The 17959-nt window shown below is 43.3% G+C and overlaps 2 protein-coding genes across 5 annotated transcripts; one reads left to right on the plus strand and one right to left on the minus strand.

The window, feature by feature from the left end:
* Nucleotides 1-193: 193 nt before the first annotated feature.
* Nucleotides 194-5746, minus strand: LOC310808851 (sorting nexin-16-like). Of its 3 annotated transcripts, none has more exons than XM_083675951.1 (8): nucleotides 5642-5746; nucleotides 2986-3358; nucleotides 2103-2195; nucleotides 1776-1924; nucleotides 1582-1651; nucleotides 1308-1447; nucleotides 1042-1200; nucleotides 194-826 (listed from the first exon to the last, which is right to left on the minus strand). In XM_083675951.1, the coding sequence occupies exons 2-8, from the start codon at nucleotides 3334-3336 to the stop codon at nucleotides 745-747; spliced, it is 1044 nt and encodes a 347-aa protein (XP_083532077.1). In that variant the 5' UTR covers nucleotides 3337-3358; nucleotides 5642-5746; the 3' UTR covers nucleotides 194-744. The 3 variants fall into 3 exon arrangements, with proteins under 3 accessions (XP_083532077.1, XP_083532076.1, XP_083532075.1); XM_083675950.1 differs by lacking the exon at nucleotides 5642-5746 and adding an exon at nucleotides 3594-4021 and having other exon boundaries at nucleotides 2986-3354; XM_083675949.1 differs by lacking the exon at nucleotides 5642-5746 and adding an exon at nucleotides 3594-4021.
* On the plus strand, nucleotides 4628-14359 carry ripk2 (receptor-interacting serine-threonine kinase 2). Of its 2 annotated transcripts, none has more exons than XM_083675933.1 (11): nucleotides 4628-5397; nucleotides 5721-5874; nucleotides 6555-6710; nucleotides 8057-8214; nucleotides 8976-9025; nucleotides 9125-9286; nucleotides 9589-9674; nucleotides 10031-10132; nucleotides 10919-11012; nucleotides 11153-11380; nucleotides 11562-14359. In XM_083675933.1, the coding sequence occupies exons 1-11, from the start codon at nucleotides 5207-5209 to the stop codon at nucleotides 11960-11962; spliced, it is 1782 nt and encodes a 593-aa protein (XP_083532059.1). In that variant the 5' UTR covers nucleotides 4628-5206; the 3' UTR covers nucleotides 11963-14359. The 2 variants fall into 2 exon arrangements, with proteins under 2 accessions (XP_083532059.1, XP_083532060.1); XM_083675934.1 differs by having other exon boundaries at nucleotides 11156-11380.
* The last annotated feature ends 3600 nt before the right edge of the window (nucleotides 14360-17959 follow it).

Genomic DNA, 17959 nt, shown 5'->3' on the forward strand with positions numbered 1-17959 from the left:
CTTGTACACTTCCCCTCATGGATTTAAAAGGAATGGACTGATGTAGGAATATGGTGGAAACTCTCTCCAGTCATGCTTGCACATTCAAGGTAATTTAACATGATTACAGCCATCTACTGTACTGCTTGGTTGTTGTGCAAGTGACTACGATAAAAAAACAAAAACATTCTAATGTAATCAGACAGGCTTTGCTTTAACGACCAACCAAGTTTATTCATTTTGGTATTTTTGGTAGAAGGAGATGAGAACAAGAATACAGTACAACGCTTTGTAGAAAATAGAGTAATATAAGGCACTTGAAAAGGTAAATAGGTCTATGAGAGAATATGTTTTACTTAAAAATCTAAAGGCATTTTGAAAGACAGACACAGACAGACAGACATCTAGTAGACAGGGACCTGTATTATAGAATACTTCCATTACTCCCAATGACAGTAGGAACAGGAGTGGCTGACTAACTCTGCAGCTCTGTCTACATGATAGCAGCTAGTCAATATATAGAACAAGCCAACAAAGGCACACATTTCTAATACCGCGTCATTCATCATTCAGGAGCAAGAGAGATACTCACAGTCAATACAAGCAAGCAATCTACAGATGCAAAGTCTACATGCTCTTATAGCTAATTCAGTCCATGATTGTTTTGGTTGTCCTCTCCAGGAATCATATTGTATTTCTATCCAGCTCACAGGTGAGAATTCTAGAACATTCCAAATGTCGGACCGTTATTTGGAGTAGTGTAAATCAGGATAGGTCTGGTGAACCATTGACGGGCGGAGTACACCAGTACGCCCCATGACCCTGGAGTAGCCGCTGGACCTCACAGCTGGAGAGGCAAAGACACAGTGATGAGCATGAACATAGTGCACTTATAGAACACAAGAAGGCAACAACGTGTCTATTTTTATAATAGCCTCATTACAATTGGCTGGCACAATCAAATGTTCAATGTTCAATTGTTGCTGGCACAATCAAAATCCAGTTGGAGGACCAATAAGGCACCAGAAGTGGATTATGAAACAGGAGACTTAAATCAGGTACCTCCTCTCAGGACTGGTCTCTTGGTCTGTGTGAACGTCTGCCTCTCCGTCCATGTCTCTTTGTCCGTCTGTAGTAGTTTGTGTGTCAGCACAGCTCTCACTGCCCATAGCCGATATTCTGCAAGGGCTCTCAAAGCTCTCTGGGCTGAGGTATTCACCACTGAGACAGATAAAGATAATGCTAAAACACACACAAACACACACATGCACACACACCCACACACACAGGAGCTCCTTTAAGAACACTAAGAAAGAAGAGATCTTTACTTCTTGGCTCTCTTCTCCAGGACTCTAATGTGGATGTGCCTCTCCTCCAGGACTCTCTTCAGAGACTCGATTTCTCTCTGCTTCTCGTTCAACTCTCTCTGAAGACGGTGATTGGTCTCCTCCAGAGTCTCACAAAAAGCCTGGGCACAAGACCACAACAATAGCAACAATGTCCATCTACAGAGCTTGCATAGCCTCGCCACTATGGCTTTATGGATCAGAGATCATTACACATAGCTGAAGACACCCCTTCAGTCGGGTGGAAGGGGCTTACCCGACTCTCCTCCAGACTGTCGAAGGGCCCTGGTGGGTCATCCAGACAAAGGAACTGTCTGACTGCTTCACTGTCAAGGTAGAGGAGTAGGGGGAGAGGTAAGACAGATGGCATGGACACCCTCTGAAATACACACAAATATGGAGCAGAGCCGACATACTACTTCTGTACAACATACACACACACACAGATACCTGTTGGTAATGTCTTTGTGCGCTATTAAGTTCTGCAGGAAGGCCTGTAGGCCAAGCTGTCTCTCTTCCAGAAACTCCATGTCGTAGTTATCCTTGAACCAGCGCTTGGGGGGCAGGGCAAGTCTGAACCTCGGAAACATCTCTTTTAGCTGAGAGCACACACACACACACACACACACACACACACACACACACACACACACACACACACACACACACACACACACACACAATATCAAGGAAGACAAGACAATTCCCCCAACTGAAAAGTACAATAGTTTTCTACTTTATCACAACAGTTAATGTGTGTGTGCTGCAGTAACTTACCTTGTCATTGAGCCTGGAGAAGTCTGTGTACCTTCTGAAGATCACCCAACTGTCTTCCTGATCCTGACTCCTTCTCACTAGGATCTTATAGACCTGCAACCCATGGCATAGGCCACACTCTTATTGTCATGACACCACAATGTATGATGATGTGCTTACTTGACTTATTCATTTCAGCTAGTAGTGGGGCAATTGTATGGAGATAGATTAATAATAGTCAATAATATTGTAAATAGTACAACTCATTAATCTATCTCCATACAATTGTGCCATGCATGCGACCACTATAATAGCAATAATCTCAGCAGTTAAATATCTTCTTTTTTCCCCTCTTCAAAGCATAATTTCATATGTTCTATGATTGTGTTTTGTTCTAATAAAACCTATTAAAACCACACACATGCGCGCACACACACACAATCTACAAAAAAATAAAAACAGCACAGCATTACTATTCATGAGAGCTTATGTAAGATAGTGCTATGCATTGTGGCTTGTGACATGGCTGAGAAGACAGGAATTAAAGGACAGCTACCGCAGCTAACTGAATCACACCCGACAGCCTGGATACTCACGTCCTTGTGACAGTAGGTCACACACACAGGCCAGTTATTTTCATTAGTTCAGGTTTTTCCTAGAGCAACTTCATGCCAGAAGACACATGATCATGAGGCATTCCGTTTTTCTAAAAGAACCCAACTCTACTGTGTAGAGTTGTTGAAACATTGCAAAAATATGCCTAAAGTATTGAGTGGTTGCCCCTATAACCACTAATGATAACCAGTCAAATATTGGAGGATTGGTGGTGTGTGTGTGTGGGGGGGGGTAATCTAGAACCTTTCTACCGCTCCTCATACATGAAAGGTGTGTGACACTTCCTTACCGTGAACTTTGCCCTCTCCTCCATGACCTCATAGCCCAGCAGGATGGGAGTGAGGGGTCTCTCTTCCAAAATGTCCCTGGGGGTTCCATCCTCCAGAACTGAACTCTTCTCAGCTTCTCTGGGTCTTCTACACACCTCTGGGCTGGAGCATGGCTGGGGCAGGCTTGGACAAACCACTGTGGCCCCCAAGGACCCAGTCGCTCTTACCCAGGGAGACTTTGCTGTGGGGAAAGATGCTGAGCTGCTGGAGAGACTACCCAGGGGGGATGTCCTCTTGGGCCAGGACCTGCAGTTCTCTGACTGGGTCCGCTCCATGGGGACAGGCACTGGGACAAAGGGGGTGGCCATCATCTATTTTCTCTCTCCCCTCTTGCTAAATGAAATGTCAAAAACATGCTGAGCACACCACACAATATTACATGACAACAAAATACTATAGTTGGATACTCATCTGTTTAAGTAGTCTACTCTGGACAACAACTCAGTCAACATTAGTCTAGATGCATTGCAATGTCCTTTAATAACAACGAAAATCAATTCGATTGGGGAACCTGCGCCTTCACGGACAAAAAATATAAAATATTTTCGATATCTTGAAGTCCACGTACACCAGATGAGGTCTATGTAGTGAGCAGCTGCGTCGTCAATTGCTTCAGTAGTTCTGAAGGATCAACTGACGATAGCTGATCCCTCTTTCCCAGTCGGTTACGGACACGGAAAACGTAAACATGATCATGTGCTTTTTTTTTTAAAGTCAACTCCGTGCAGATAGAAAAACTCTTAACTAAATACATGAGATAAGTCTTGGCACACTAGCAATCTGATTCACACCGCCTGCTACTTTTATTCATTAAATGAATTAATGAATTCACATTTTGTTCGAATTTTTCTCTGCTCCAACTTCTAAGAGGGGGTTGCTTTTTTACGTCACCACGTAAACAAATGCAGCGTCGAATCAGCTGATCTGATGTCACGTTTATTTGGGGTATTTTCACGTTGATGAAAGTTGTGCCATGTCCCAGCCCTGTGCTCTTTGCTGTCAATCACACCCAAAAAAATGGTGTCCCATTACATTGTCCATTACATCATAATCCAAATATCTCGGAAATTCCCAGATATCTTGGAAACTACACACTTGCTCTCCTATTATTGTGCTCTGTTCGCCCTTCTTTTACTACAGGCCAGCTCTATTACCAGTTAAACTGTGATATTTTGCAAATGACTAAGTCATTAGCCTACTTATTTATACGTATATAAGTTCATAAGTCTAAAGTGGAGGGTTTGTGTTTTAAAAAGAAGAAGTAAAAAAGTCTGCTGTGTCTATTGATAATGTGGCTGTGCCGCATATGGGCATGTCTGACTGAACCTCTGCCATTTACCAGCAAGGCGGGGTCTGAGAAAAGTAACCCCGTAAAACACATGTAAATGCACGTACTATCAATGGTATATCTGCATATTTTTCAATATCACTTTCAGGAAATACTTTGGGATATTGCTGCTACCTAAACTGGTATGGCAATGCAACTTGAACAAACGACGTCAGATCGTGAAGAATGCTGGACAACGATGCATTCGCTGAGAGAAATCCATCACAACACCGAGAAAACGTTCGGATCTTGAATGTACGTCATGAAACCGGAAGGCTATCGTCGCCACAACAGCAGAAACCCACACCACACCTGGGATAAATGACAACGGTCCGCCTTCACTAAACGTTAGAATTCACACGTCTGTCAGTTATTATTTTGGTTAACAGCTACATACGTAACACGCTACTACTGTAATTAAGTGGTCGTAATAGGTTGGTAGCTACGTACACTCAGCAAAAACGACATAGCAAGCCGCTACTCGAAGCGTGTGTGGTTTGTCGTTTGTTTTGATTTCAACCGGTTCGAGTGATCGAGTTCAAATGAACAGATAGATTGTTATAGATAATCTTCGATCTCTTGTTGATCCACTGAACTGCAAGCCAAGTGTTTTATTCGCTTGGTAACATTAGCTGATATGTATGTCATGAACGTTCTGGCAGCTAATTTGATCATCATGTCTACCTATGCTCACCGACGTCACACTTGAGTGGAGAATTTATGAATCTGTTCGCTGAGGGAGGCAAGGGGCTTTTCCTACCGCCAGCAACTGCAACTCTCAATTCCGCTTTCTGTTTTAGTTAGAGGTGAAGAGTAGCCCTTTCCAATAGGATCTCTCTAAACTGACTATCATTATGGAACACACAGGCTGTGTGAACATTTGTAGTCTCACCAGCACTCTACCGGTGATCCCCTATCAAAAGTTGACGGACTTGCACTACCTGAGCAAAGGAGGGTTCGGAACCGTTTTCAAGGCACAGCATTCCGATTGGCGGACAACAGTTGCCATTAAGTGCCTGAAACTGGACTCTCCAGTTGGCGAAAGGTATGATCAGCTCAATTATTCAGTTTGTATGAATAGAATCTAAAATTACAGCACATACAGATGCGGTATGAAGCTGTATACATTTGGGTCTGGCAATGATGATGAATTTTCCTCTGAAAAAGTAGATGTTGGAAAGCATGCTGTTGTATGAATGGGGAGGGGCAGTAAAGTTATGTTAGTAATTTTGATCACAAACCCTCCCACTTTTCATATTGTCTCTACAGCTCTTTTACCTCATACTCACCATCAATATGAGGATTCTCTTGTCAATAGCCTGATGGTCATTACGTCTAAAGATTAGGCCTATATCAAATGTTTTCCAGGGAGAGGAATTGTCTGCTGAAGGAGGCAGAGGTCCTCCACAAGGCCAGGTTCAATTACATCATCCAGATCTTTGGCGTTTGCAATGAGCCTGAGTTCTTCTGCATCGTCACAGAGTACATGAGCAATGGCTCCCTGGACCAGCTGCTTCATGAGGTACAGAAGTGGAGTTAAAGCAATATTTACTTCCTCACCTAAGTAGTGCCTTGTAAGCCCATATGGACTGGGTCCCTGAGGGTGCAAGACACTTGAATCAACAAACCAATCAATCACAGAAATAGACTGAGAGGCACATGACTGTAGCTGTACCATGCCAGGGCCAGGGGTGCTCTCATGTCATCTCTTGTTTACTGAGTCAAAGCAGTGTCAGATGAATTTCATGCTGTGTGGTGTGTTTAATACATAACCTGTCACTGTCCATTTAGATTGTGGTTCAGGGTATACATTTCCGATGCAACCTACTCCTAGTATGAGAAAGTGCAAGTGATTCAGTGTTGGTACAATGCAAAATCAGTTTTGCTGATAAATTCAGTACTGGTCGCTCTTACCTCAGTGTGATTCGCAATGCTCTACCACATTATCCAAATTCCTAATGCATGATGTGTAACATAAGCAAGTGTATTATAAACCGGTCAAACAAGGATTCTAACCAAGTAGAGAAAAGAAGCAGTCAAAAGAAAACATTATAGGCTGGGTAGTTGTGTAGAACAGCTCTTTTCAGAAGTTCACACCCTTTTGCTTTCCTTACTGTACTTTCACTTTTCCTCTCACCCCTTAATGCAATATTTGTATTTCATGTACATGGTATTTCCCTTCTCTCCTCCCACACCATGCAGAAAAACCTGTACCCCCTGCTTGCCTGGCCACTGAGGCTGCGTGTTCTGTATGAAATAGCACTGGGGGTCAACTTCCTCCACAACATGACCCCGCCTCTCCTGCATCACGACCTGAAGACACAGAATATCCTACTAGATGGAGAGTTTCATGTCAAGGTGTGCATGCATGTGTGGGTGTGTGCGCAAGTGTGTCTGAGCAGGGCTGTAACCAGGGTAAACTTTTTACATAGGTCATGCAGAACCCATTTATTTATATTTTGGCAACTTTGCTATTTTGCTTTTATTTGGGCAACTTCGATAATGCCCCTTCCCAAAAATTAACAAGCTGTCTCAATGCAATGCATTAATATCACGAGAGCATATAAATCATTTGATTGATTTGAAGATAGATCAGAATTAATTAATGTTATTTTTTGTGACCATTGAGTGTCTCTCCCTCTCTGTCTTCCCACTCCTAGTGCCACTATTTGCATTACAATCGAAGTCCTGTGTCATAAACTGCAGAATGTAAATACAACTGGAGACACTTGTCACTTTTGGAGATGGGCCAAACTGGTAGATAATTAACTGTAAATATGTCTAGTCCCATTTTATGTGGACTGTTTTGCCCCAAGATTAAGTTTTTCAAGCTAAATATTTAAAGGCAATATTTAGTACTTGTATTTCTCCCCCAGGTGAAGTTTGCCAGGTAAATATTACAGGTCACAAATGAACTCCTGCCTTTCTGTTAGTATTCACCATGAACTGACTGTGGACATTTCACCCCAAGGTTTTTCAAAAGTTTTTGAGCCAAATATCCCTGACTCAATAGTAATTTACTTGTATTTAGCCTAGCGTTAGCAACTGCTTTAACTCTCTCCTAGCAATCGTAATTAACGTTGCTGCCTGTCCCCAAAAATGTAAGTGTCTCCAGTTATGTTTAGGCTACCTCGGCCTACATTCTGCAGTCAGAATATGGACTTTCATAGCTCATTGCAGGTATAATATGGAATATGTATGTCTATGATTATGACAAAAAAAATACATAGGTTTACATTCTTGTATTTACACCTGTGTCCTGCATGTATTTAAACATGGTTGTTCAGGCCCTGTGTCTGAGTGCAAGCATGTCTAAGGGTGTCCGTATGTTTGCGTGTTTGTGTGTCTTCACATATTTAACATAATGACTGCGATGCTTAGGTAATCATGGGTCCAATTAAAGTGTTTTGTCCCACTGAAAAGGGGGCAGGGGAGGATTTGCATGTCAATGAGCACTTCATCCAAAACAATCCTCCCGCAGGAACCAATTTGATCTAAATCTGGCTCCATTAAGCAACAACTATCAAAACTAGTCTTTTAACTGTTGAAAGTGTTATGGTCCAATTAAAGATTTCATTGAATTTGATATAAACAGCATTTCCATTTCCATAACATATTTTAAGTTGAAGAAATGGTCCCTCTCTGATCATCATTGCCCCTTTGGATAAGCCCACATTTCAACAAGTTTTTGTTATTCTGTCCAGATTGCAGATTTCGGCCTGTCTAAGTGGCGCCAGCTGTCCATCAGTAAGTGTTCAGGATCCAAGCCCCATGAGATGGGCGGCACTGTCATCTACATGCCCCCTGAGGAGTACGAACCCCAGAAGAGTCGCAGGGCTGACGTCAAACACGACATGTACAGGTAAAAGCCCACAAACAAGCCTTCAGCTCATCCAGGGCTTAAATGATAGTTTTTCCTGGTAAACATGTCTATTTTTAGGCTACCCCCAGGAGTCAGTGATAACATCTGTTTCTTACTTTGAGGAATAAATTACCAGCCTGGTAAGTAATTAATTACCCATAGAGTAAACACCTGGTTTCTTAGGTCTGTATTTGTCACTTCTTTGAAGAGAACAACTAACACTAGCAGGACAGTGGTGCCTGAGGACTGGAGCTGCCTACCACTGTTCTAGAACATTCTATCTCCTCATATTTCCTGATAGCGAAAGGAAAGCATCTGACTGACTGTGTCATCCAGGGAGGGATTAGCATGCCTTAAGAGAAGACAGTACTCACTCATTAAAGGCATATGTATTTGGCCTATGGTAAATCCAACCATATTCCAGGAACAGGCAGAGAGGTACTTTGTGTAAGGTCTGATGTCATTAATTTCAGAGAAGGAGAGTGTCTGTGTAGTGAGCTAACCCTGCCCAGATACAACTCTACCTAAGGGAAATGTGGAAAAGAGCACTCTAAACTTCCTCCTAACCTTTGACTTGTACTGATGCTTCTGGGCCAAAGGCTTGGACAGTTGTAATAATGAGTGAGTCATGCTGCCTATGGGAAGTGTGTTTACCGTCGTGTAAAACGGGATTAAGTGAAATACCAGGGGAATACCAGCTGAGCTCATAAGACATAAGCCTGTTCCTCAACTACGGCTTTTTCTTGATGTTTCCATTCTAGCTATGCTATCATTATGTGGGAGGTGCTGTCCAGGAAGATACCATTTGAAGGTAAATAGACTCCATACAGCAAAGATCTACCTGAGTCTAAATCACCTTAAATATTCATTCAAACTTGTGTGTGTGTTTGTGTTGTGTCTCTGGGAGCAGAGGCGACCAACCCCATGCAGATCATGTTCAGTGTGCTGCGGGGGACACGGCCGGACACAGGGCTGGACAGTCTGCCAGGAGACATCCCCAGCAGAGAGACCCTCATCACCCTCATGACCTGCGGCTGGACCACCAATCCAGACGAACGCCCCTCCTTCCTCAGTAAGAGACATGACCGCCCTGGGCCCTGACCTTTCACCTCACACCCCCCTCTTCACCTCTATAGACTGCTACCTCTTTGACAAAATCTCCCCTTAACCATAATCCAACCCATCAAGCTCTCCTTCCTACAGACATGACACCTCTCTGTTTCTCATCTCATATCCAGCTTAACCTCTATGGAGCCAGTACTGTTATAATGCGTTATAACAGGTGTTACCATAGGCCCACACGTTGGGCGAGGGTTTCTTCCTTGAAAGCTGTGGGGTCAATGATAACCATGTTCCTGCCCTGTCCCTGTGCAGACTGTCTGATAGAGCTGGAGCCCATGCTGAGGATGTTTGATGAGATCGACCTCCTGGAGGCAGTGCTGGAGGTCAAGAAGTCAAAGGTCAGTCAGAGGTCAGAGTTTACATGTCAGATTAACGGAAGGAAAAGCCCTTTAAAGTTGGGCTAATTCGTTGACTTCAGACTCTACACTTGTGAGTGATGAGTCAAAAGTTGGCTTGGAGTGTTGTGATGGGTGACTTTGCTTCAAATGGATGACTAGACAGATGACTGTTGACTAATATGATATTTCAACACCATTTTGAAAAAAAGCATCTGAAACACTGTCTCTAGAAGACGATTTTGACTAATAGTTCTGACTTAGTCCCATGTCAGCATGAATACAATCAACAATCAGCTTTTATCCACTGTTATATTCTCTCTCTCTCTCTCTCTCCCCCCCTGTGTCTCTGTCTGTAGCTGATGAGGAGGGCAGGTTGCTACTCTGCCACCTCAGTGTATGAGAAGAAGAAGGAGGACAAGTCTCTGAACATCCTGAAGCAGAACCCCAGTCCTTGGCCAGTCAGTATGACTATTACTTATAAGAGCACATCAACAGGACTCAGAATAGGCCCACGGCTTTAGTTTCCCCTCAGCGACTTGTAAAATGAAGGCAAACATTTGTAAAATTGTGGAAAAGTCAGTCACATTTAGACAGTACATTTAGTCAGCTTTTTAAATGATTCTCTTCGCTTAATGGCCCGGGCGTTACTGTCAAATATAGAGGAGAAGGTTATTGTCAATGATCTGGAACCAGCTTTCAAAGTTGTGCGTGCATTAGTCTCGCAGGGCTAGACGTGTTGCCTCCAACAATTTGCTTATGCTCTCAGCATACCATGTGGAGGCTTATTGTCTTCAAACTGAGTAGACTGAAGGGAGGGACCTGCACACACAGGAAATCTGCCTGTCGTTATTCGTCTACCAAATCTAACGTCAACATCTCCCGACACGTGTCGCTAACTTCTAGAGGTAAAATGAATTTGTAAAATTGTGGCAAAGTCGGTCACATTTATCGTAATATTTCTAATAGACAAAGCAAGAAATAATCCAATGGGAGTTTTTAATACTGCGTCTAACGTTTCTATGATGTGCAAGGTCAGTAGGCCCAGACTTGTGTGTGTGTTTACAAAAACTGATTGAAATTATTACAGCTTTCTCAAAACCATTGTTAAAATCAAGCTACAATAAAAATCATGTTGTAGTTGTAAGGTGTTTTTTTGCTCTGCTCAGCACTATTTGGTGAATCAAATTGGGGCCCTATGTGCGCATGCGTACTATGTGACCTAACTGTGTGTGTCCCTGCCACAGGAAAGCTCCACCTCTGGCTCGGGGTCTTGCTCCTCCCAGGAGCCAGAGATCTCCCAACCAGGTTGCCTCACCAGCATATCCTCGCCGCCTAAACGTAAGCCACACCCCTTCTCCTGGATCGCATGAATCATTTTAAGTCATAGTCTCTGCCTCTCCATACAGTTCATGCTTGTGTGTATGTGTATGGGTCATATCTAGCTTGCATTCTCTCCTCCCCTCCTCCCCCTCCCCCAGAAGTGTCCCCCTCGTCATTCATGCCTCATTCTCTGGAACCCCCCGGGCCCCTGAGGGAGGAGGAGAGTCTGATCAACAACCTCAACCAGAGTCCCAGGCCTGTGGCTGAGCTCAACATCCCCCCTAGCGCCCTCAAACCAGGCCTGCCTGAGACGGATTGTGAGACATATCTGGACAACCTCACCCTCAAGCCACAGCCACCGCCACAGCAACAACCACACCTACCAGGTAATGTCATCCTAGGACAGGAGGCCAATCACAGTCATGTACAGTAGCTGCACATCCCCTGGGGCAAACATCCCTTTAAGAGCAGGCCAGTTTTTTTTTTCATGATACACCAGCTGTAGCAGTGATTGTGGGTAAAACTTACACTTATTTTGTGTATACTCTCTCATCCTCCCCTCTCCAGTCTCCACAGATTTCTCTGCAGACCCCTCCGCCCCCACCGTGGGTCCCATCGCCGGCTGGGTTGCGTCGCGGCGGGAGTCGATCCTGTCCCAGATGACAGAGGCGTGCCTGAACCAGAGCCTGGATGCCCTGCTGGCGCGCTCGCTCCTGATGCGCGAGGACTATGAGCTGGTGGTCAACAAGCCCACTCGCACCGCTAAGGTCCGCCAGCTGCTGGACACCTGCCACCGCCACAGCGAGGACTTCTGCCGCGTGGTGGTCCGCAAGCTCCAGGACAACAAGCAGCTGGGCCTCCAGCCCTACCCTGCTGAGCTCAGCTCCCCCACGACCGCACCAGCACCCATCCCCAGCGCACCCCCACTCTCAATAACCTACAATCAGTCTCCCAGGAACATATACTAGTGCACACAGTCACCAGTCACCACAGCAGACCAGAAAGACTATAAACTGTCAAAGACTATAAGCGCTTTCAGCTATGTTGTGGTAGGTGAACTTTGATCAAGCCCATTCCCTTTTAGTTTGATGCCTCTTGTCATTGTTGAGGATTTATTTTTTTTTCTTCTTTTTAACATATGTTTATTGTTTCTCTTAAAAAACGAGTTCGCACTTTCATTGAATGGATCTTCTGTTGACGCGCCAAAGCAGAAATGAATCCAGTTAGGCATTTAAAGAGAATGGGTTTAGCATCATAGATATGTACTTTATCGGGGGAAGGGAGAACATTCATGTAGCCTTTGTCAAGGCCTTGTACATATCAGGTTAATTGATAACTGTGTACACCACCATATCATCTATGTAGTGTCATCTGTTTATCTGACTAGAAGGTGTGGTTGTAGCTTTATCTTTGGCCTTGCTCTTGGTATATGTTTACACATGGGGAAAACACACATACGGTAGAATACAGACAATATAACAATACTACTGCCAAAAGAGAGGTAAATAAGCCCAGGTGATGCAGTTAACTGGACAAACGATCTGGCTATATTTGTAATTGTAGTGTTTATATCTGAGTATATCTGCTCAGGACCACCACATTACACTCTTACCATTGTCCATCTTTACCGGTTAGGATTTGATGAGTGAGATGAGCTTAGCTCAGTTTCTGCAGACATGTTTTTGCCATAGTGGAGTGCGGGGTCATGGGGTCTATAGCAGGGTGCAGTATCTCTGTTTTTGTATAGTGAGTTTTGGAATAGACTAGAGTCTTGTGCCATTGACCACAGTGCTAAATATAGTAACTCGACATGTTCCTCATCAGGAACCAGAGCAGCAGTTGGTTGTCTTACACTTTGATAAAATCCTCCATGTTCAGCCTCTCTCAACTACAAGGGTTTCAATATGGTCAGATCAGACCATTTCACATTTTCAAGTGTGTGTGTATGGAGGCATTGATTGAGTTCAAGGTCTCAGTCCATCCTTGCCAGTATACTATGGCGATACAAGTCTATTGTGAAGCTGACAACTGTAGCTAGCTATAATCTACCCTCTATCACCTGTGTAGACATAAGGTAGATCTTCATATTGAGACTGTTACAACTGTTGCCTCTACCTACATGACAGTACTTGATGCTAACTACAAAGCTCTCTGCTTATGCCTATCCAGAAATGACTAAGTGCCAAAACACACTAGTTAAGCAATTTCCCTCTATAAAAAGGTTATTTCCGAGGGTGTTTTCCCAGCCCCTCCCTCCTCAGCTCCATCTCCTTCGTTTCCCTTTGTCAGTGATGTGTGCATGCGATGGCTCCGTGGAGGGAACCGAGAGCTGACTCAAGCAGAGATGAGTCGTTTTTTTATCACGCCTTATTATCACTGCACTTCCTGAAATGGGTGCTGAAGGCACTGTAGCTAGTATGTCCATGAATGACCTTAGGTCAGTGCTCCGCTACACATCAGCAGGATTTAATTAAGGAGCATTGGCTGAAAAGTTGAGGTCTTGTTTTTGTATCTGTTTATCTAGAGTTGGTCTTATCCACTTTTAAATTGTGCTGTTGTAGATTATACAATGTACAATTGGCCCCTATGATTGGGGATGTTCTTAGTTCTAATATGAGGTGTGCCAATGGTGTGATGTAGGGCGAGCCAGCAGGATGAAAAACAAGCTTCCAAAATCCTCTGGACTTTTTTTTACAATTATTTTCACCACATGATATTTGCACAAAGCTAGGTCTTATTGAGTCAAATCTGTATTGGTTAAATATTTTGTAGATCACAGGTACAGTTATCATAACTGTAATAGTCTCGTTCCCAGACACTTCCGCCCAAATGCGCGAAAGGTCTGGTAGACCAACGCGTCAAACTTGGCCTTCATTAAGCCAATAAGAAGAGCATTGAAAAAACGGACGGCGCATCGCTATTGGCTTGACTTGGCATCAATCATTTCCCACAGGAGTGTAGCCTAATGCAGTAGTCCTATTGACGAATTTGGGAATAATATTTTGTGAGTAAAGTCTGTTATGCAGTATAATTTAATACCGAAACTTGGCCTATATCAGTATGGAAACCAGAGTAAGCTAGGTTTCCAGCCAGTCACATTTGGAACCAAATCATTTTCCTGTGCCTATAATTTGTCTTAGCCTATCAGACGCTTTTACTTCAAACACAAATTTCACCAATAGGCTATCAATAGAGTTAGTATGATAGTCGCCTAATGGTGCCCAAATAATTGTTTCTCTTTGGTCACAGAAGGTGATCGCAGCAAAAGAAGAGCTTCCCTGTGCGCAACAGGGACACAGCACTGTAAAACAGAGACAACCAGTGTCATAGTAAAACATGTTTATGAATAAACATCTTGCTTCATTCCCAGGCTTCTCCATCACTCTCCTTTTATAGAGGGGTGCTACATCATTCTTTATTTACTGTACACTTGTTTGATATTATACATACATACACACATACATACATACATACATACACACTCAGAAAACACTTTATTAGGAACATCTGTACACCTACTCATGGTGAAGGTGGTGTAATGGTGTGGGGAATGTTTTCTTGGCACACTTTGGGCCCGTTAATACCAATCAATCATCGCTTGAATGCCACAGCCTATTTGAGTATTGTTGCTGACCATGTGCGGAATCAATGTCACAAAGAATTGAGGCTGTTTTGAGAGCAAAGGGAGGCCCTACCCAGTATTAGTATAGTGTTCCTAATAAAGTGTTCAGTGAGTGTATATGCACTCACCTTACACTTTATTAGGAACACTATACTAATACTGGATAGGGCCTCAATTCTTCGGGGCATTGATTACACAAGATGTTGGAAACATTCCTTTGAGATTCTGGTCCATGATGACATGATTGCGTCACGCAATTCCTGCAGATTTTTCAGGTGCAAAGTGTGCCAAAAAAACATTCCCCACACCATTACACCACCTCCACCATGAGAAGGTGTACAGGTGTTCCTAATAAAGTGTTTGGTGAGTGTGTATGTGTGTGTGTGTATACATATATATATAACACTGCCGTCCATGACATGACTTCAACATTGTACTTTTTCTGTTTAGCTATAAGTACTTGTTTACATATCACTATCCATGTACAACAACAGTCAATCATTTACATTTACATTTATGGCATTTAGCAGATGCCTTTATCCAAAGCGACTTACAACAAATACATTTGTTTAAGTAAGTGAATCATCTGTCCAACAGTCATCATAAGACAAAGTAATCAATGCTCACACCAGGGGCCATTGGCAGTCGTAATGCCAGAAGCCAATTCTTTTTTTATTTTATTTTATTTTATTTATTTATTTATTTATTTCTTTTTTATTAACAGGAGAGAACTTGTACAGGGGGGAAATGGGGGTGAAGAGGTCTCAAGGGTTGGGGTTAAGGTTAGTACGGGGAGGTAGTGGGGGTGAAGAGGTCTCAAGGGTTGGGGTTAAGGTTAGTACAGGGGGGTAGTGGGGGTGAAGAGGTCTCAAGGGTTGGGGTTAAGGTTAGTACAGGGGGGTAGTGGGGTTGAAGAGGTCTCAAGGGTTGGGGTTAAGGTTAGTACGGGGAGGTAGTGGGGGTGAAGAGGTCTCAAGGGTTGGGGTTAAGGTTAGTACAGGGGGGTAGTGGGGGTGAAGAGGTCTCAAGGGTTGGGGTTAAGGTTAGTACGGGGAGGTAGTGGGGTTGAAGAGGTCTCAAGGGTTGGGGTTAAGGTTAGTACAGGGGGGTAGTGGGGTTGAAGAGGTCTCAAGGGTTGGGGTTAAGGTTAGTACAGGGAGGTAGTGGGGTTGAAGAGGTCTCAAGGGTTGGGGTTAAGGTTAGTACAGGGGGGTAGTGGGGTTGAAGAGGTCTCAAGGGTTGGGGTTAAGGTTAGTACAGGGGGGTAGTGGGGGTGAAGAGGTCTCAAGGGTTGGGGTTAAGGTTAGTACAGGGGGGTAGTGGGGGTGAAGAGGTCTCAAGGGTTGGGGTTAAGGTTAGTACAGGGGGGTAGTGGGGGTGAAGAGGTCTCAAGGGTTGGGGTTAAGGTTAGTACAGGGGGGTAGTGGGGTTGAAGAGGTCTCAAGGGTTGGGGTTAAGGTTAGTACAGGGGGGTAGTGGGGTTGAAGAGGTCTCAAGGGTTGGGGTTAAGGTTAGTACAGGGGGGTAGTGGGGTTGAAGAGGTCTCAAGGGTTGGGGTTAAGGTTAGTACAGGGGGGTAGTGGGGGTGAAGAGGTCTTTAGGAGGGAACATGTATACATAATATGTACATGTAGTGCTGTAGCATCTATTTGGCATAAATGGAAGTTACTGTTCATGTATGCAATGATGTTTTAGATACTGGTATGCTTTATTGCTGTGTCATTAAAGTGTATGTCCTTCCACCCTTATCTGTGTCATGGTGTCCTTTCACACAGCTTCACTATACCTGTTCACACACACACTCACATTCTCAGAGGCATTATCACTTCACACTGTGACGGTCCATGTGGTTAGGGAGATGCTCTGCTTACCAGACATCCCATGTCAATGCTAGATGTACTGTATATCAATGGTCAATGTGCTTCAGTCATACACCAGAAAAAAAGCATCATTAGTATCACCTTTTATTAAAGGAATAGTCAATATCCCATATCGTTGGTTGTGTGGCTCCAGCAGTATCCCTTGAACCCCAACTGAATCAGAATATTTTCCACTCATTTTGAATTTAGGCATATACAGTGACTTTAGAAAATATTCAGACCCCTTCACTTTTCCCACATTTTGTTGTGTTATAGACTCAATTTAAAATGTATAAAAAAAGAAATGTTTGCCATCAATCCACACACAATACCCCATAATGACAAAATGAAAACACGTTTTTAGAAATTTCTGCAAATGTATTAAAATTTAAATACAGAAATACCTCATTTACATTAGTATTCAGACCCTTTGCTATGACACTCTTAAAATGAGCTCAAATGCAAAACTGTTGTCAACAAGTCACTCAATAAGTTGAATTGAGTCCATCTTAATGCAAGGATAATAGTTCATGTGATTTTGGAATTAATATCTTTGTTTTTATTATCTGATTTGCATAGAAATCAACCAACAGTTTGTAACATCATTAAAAAAAAAGAAAGAAAGCACTGGCAAGCTCAGCAGTCACAAACAGGCTGGTAGGCCAAGGAAGACTTCTACAGTGGATGACCGAAGAATGCTCACCGTAATTAAGAAAAACCCCAAAACAACTGTCCCACAGATCAGGAACACTCTCCAGGAGGTAGGCGTGAATGTGTCAGAGAATATCATCCGCGGAATACGTCACCAGCCGAACTACAGAGGCTTCACTGTAAGGTGCAAACCACTAGTTATCTTCAAAAAGGATGGTCAGGTTACAGTTTGCTAAAAAGTACCTACAAAGCCTGTAGATGTCTGGAAAACAGTCTTGTGGACAGAAAAGACGAATATTATCGTGTACCAGGGTGATTGCAAGAGGAAAATTTGGAGAAAAAAGGATCTGCTGAAGATTTACACCATACCACCTCATCTGTGAAACATGGTTAAGGGGGTGCTATTATTTGGGCATATATAGCTGCCACAAGAACTGGCTAACTGTACAGAAACATCTTGTCTGGTCGAGTACAAGCAAATGCCTCCAAATTCATTTGATGGCGCTTCATCATACAGTAAGACAATGGCACCAAACATACTGGGGAGTTTTTCAGGGCCACAAAATGGAAAGTTATTGATTGGCCAAGTCAATCTTCAGATTTAAGTCCATTTGAACATGCATTTTATTTCCTGATGATAAGATTTTAGGCAAAAAGACAACTGAAGATGGCTTCAGTACAGACCTGGTAGAGCATCACCAGAGAATATCCCGAGCATCTGGTGGGGTCAGTGGGTTGCAGACTTCAGGCAGTTATTGCATGCAAAGGATTGTCAACCACATAAGTACTTTATTTGGACATTAGGTGATTTTTTTCAATACTGTAAACTATAA

The sequence above is a fragment of the Argentina silus genome, assembly GCF_951799395.1.
Source record: "Argentina silus genome assembly, chromosome: 1".
Classification (NCBI taxonomy): domain Eukaryota; kingdom Metazoa; phylum Chordata; class Actinopteri; order Argentiniformes; family Argentinidae; genus Argentina; species Argentina silus.

Coding starts and splice junctions, on each gene's coding strand:
- LOC310808851 (XM_083675951.1), bottom strand. CDS start 3,336: ATGATGGCCACCCCCTTTGTCCCAGTGCCTGTCCCCATGGAGCGGACC. Junction 1,925..2,102: donor TCTCCAGGCTCAATGACAAG/GTAAGTTACTGC, acceptor GTGTGCTCTCAG/CTAAAAGAGATGTTTCCGAG. Junction 827..1,041: donor GAGACCAGTCCTGAGAGGAG/GTACCTGATTTA, acceptor TTGCCTCTCCAG/CTGTGAGGTCCAGCGGCTAC.
- ripk2 (XM_083675933.1), top strand. CDS start 5,207: ATGGAACACACAGGCTGTGTGAACATTTGTAGTCTCACCAGCACTCTA. Junction 5,875..6,554: donor TGGACCAGCTGCTTCATGAG/GTACAGAAGTGG, acceptor CACACCATGCAG/AAAAACCTGTACCCCCTGCT. Junction 9,287..9,588: donor CGAACGCCCCTCCTTCCTCA/GTAAGAGACATG, acceptor GTCCCTGTGCAG/ACTGTCTGATAGAGCTGGAG.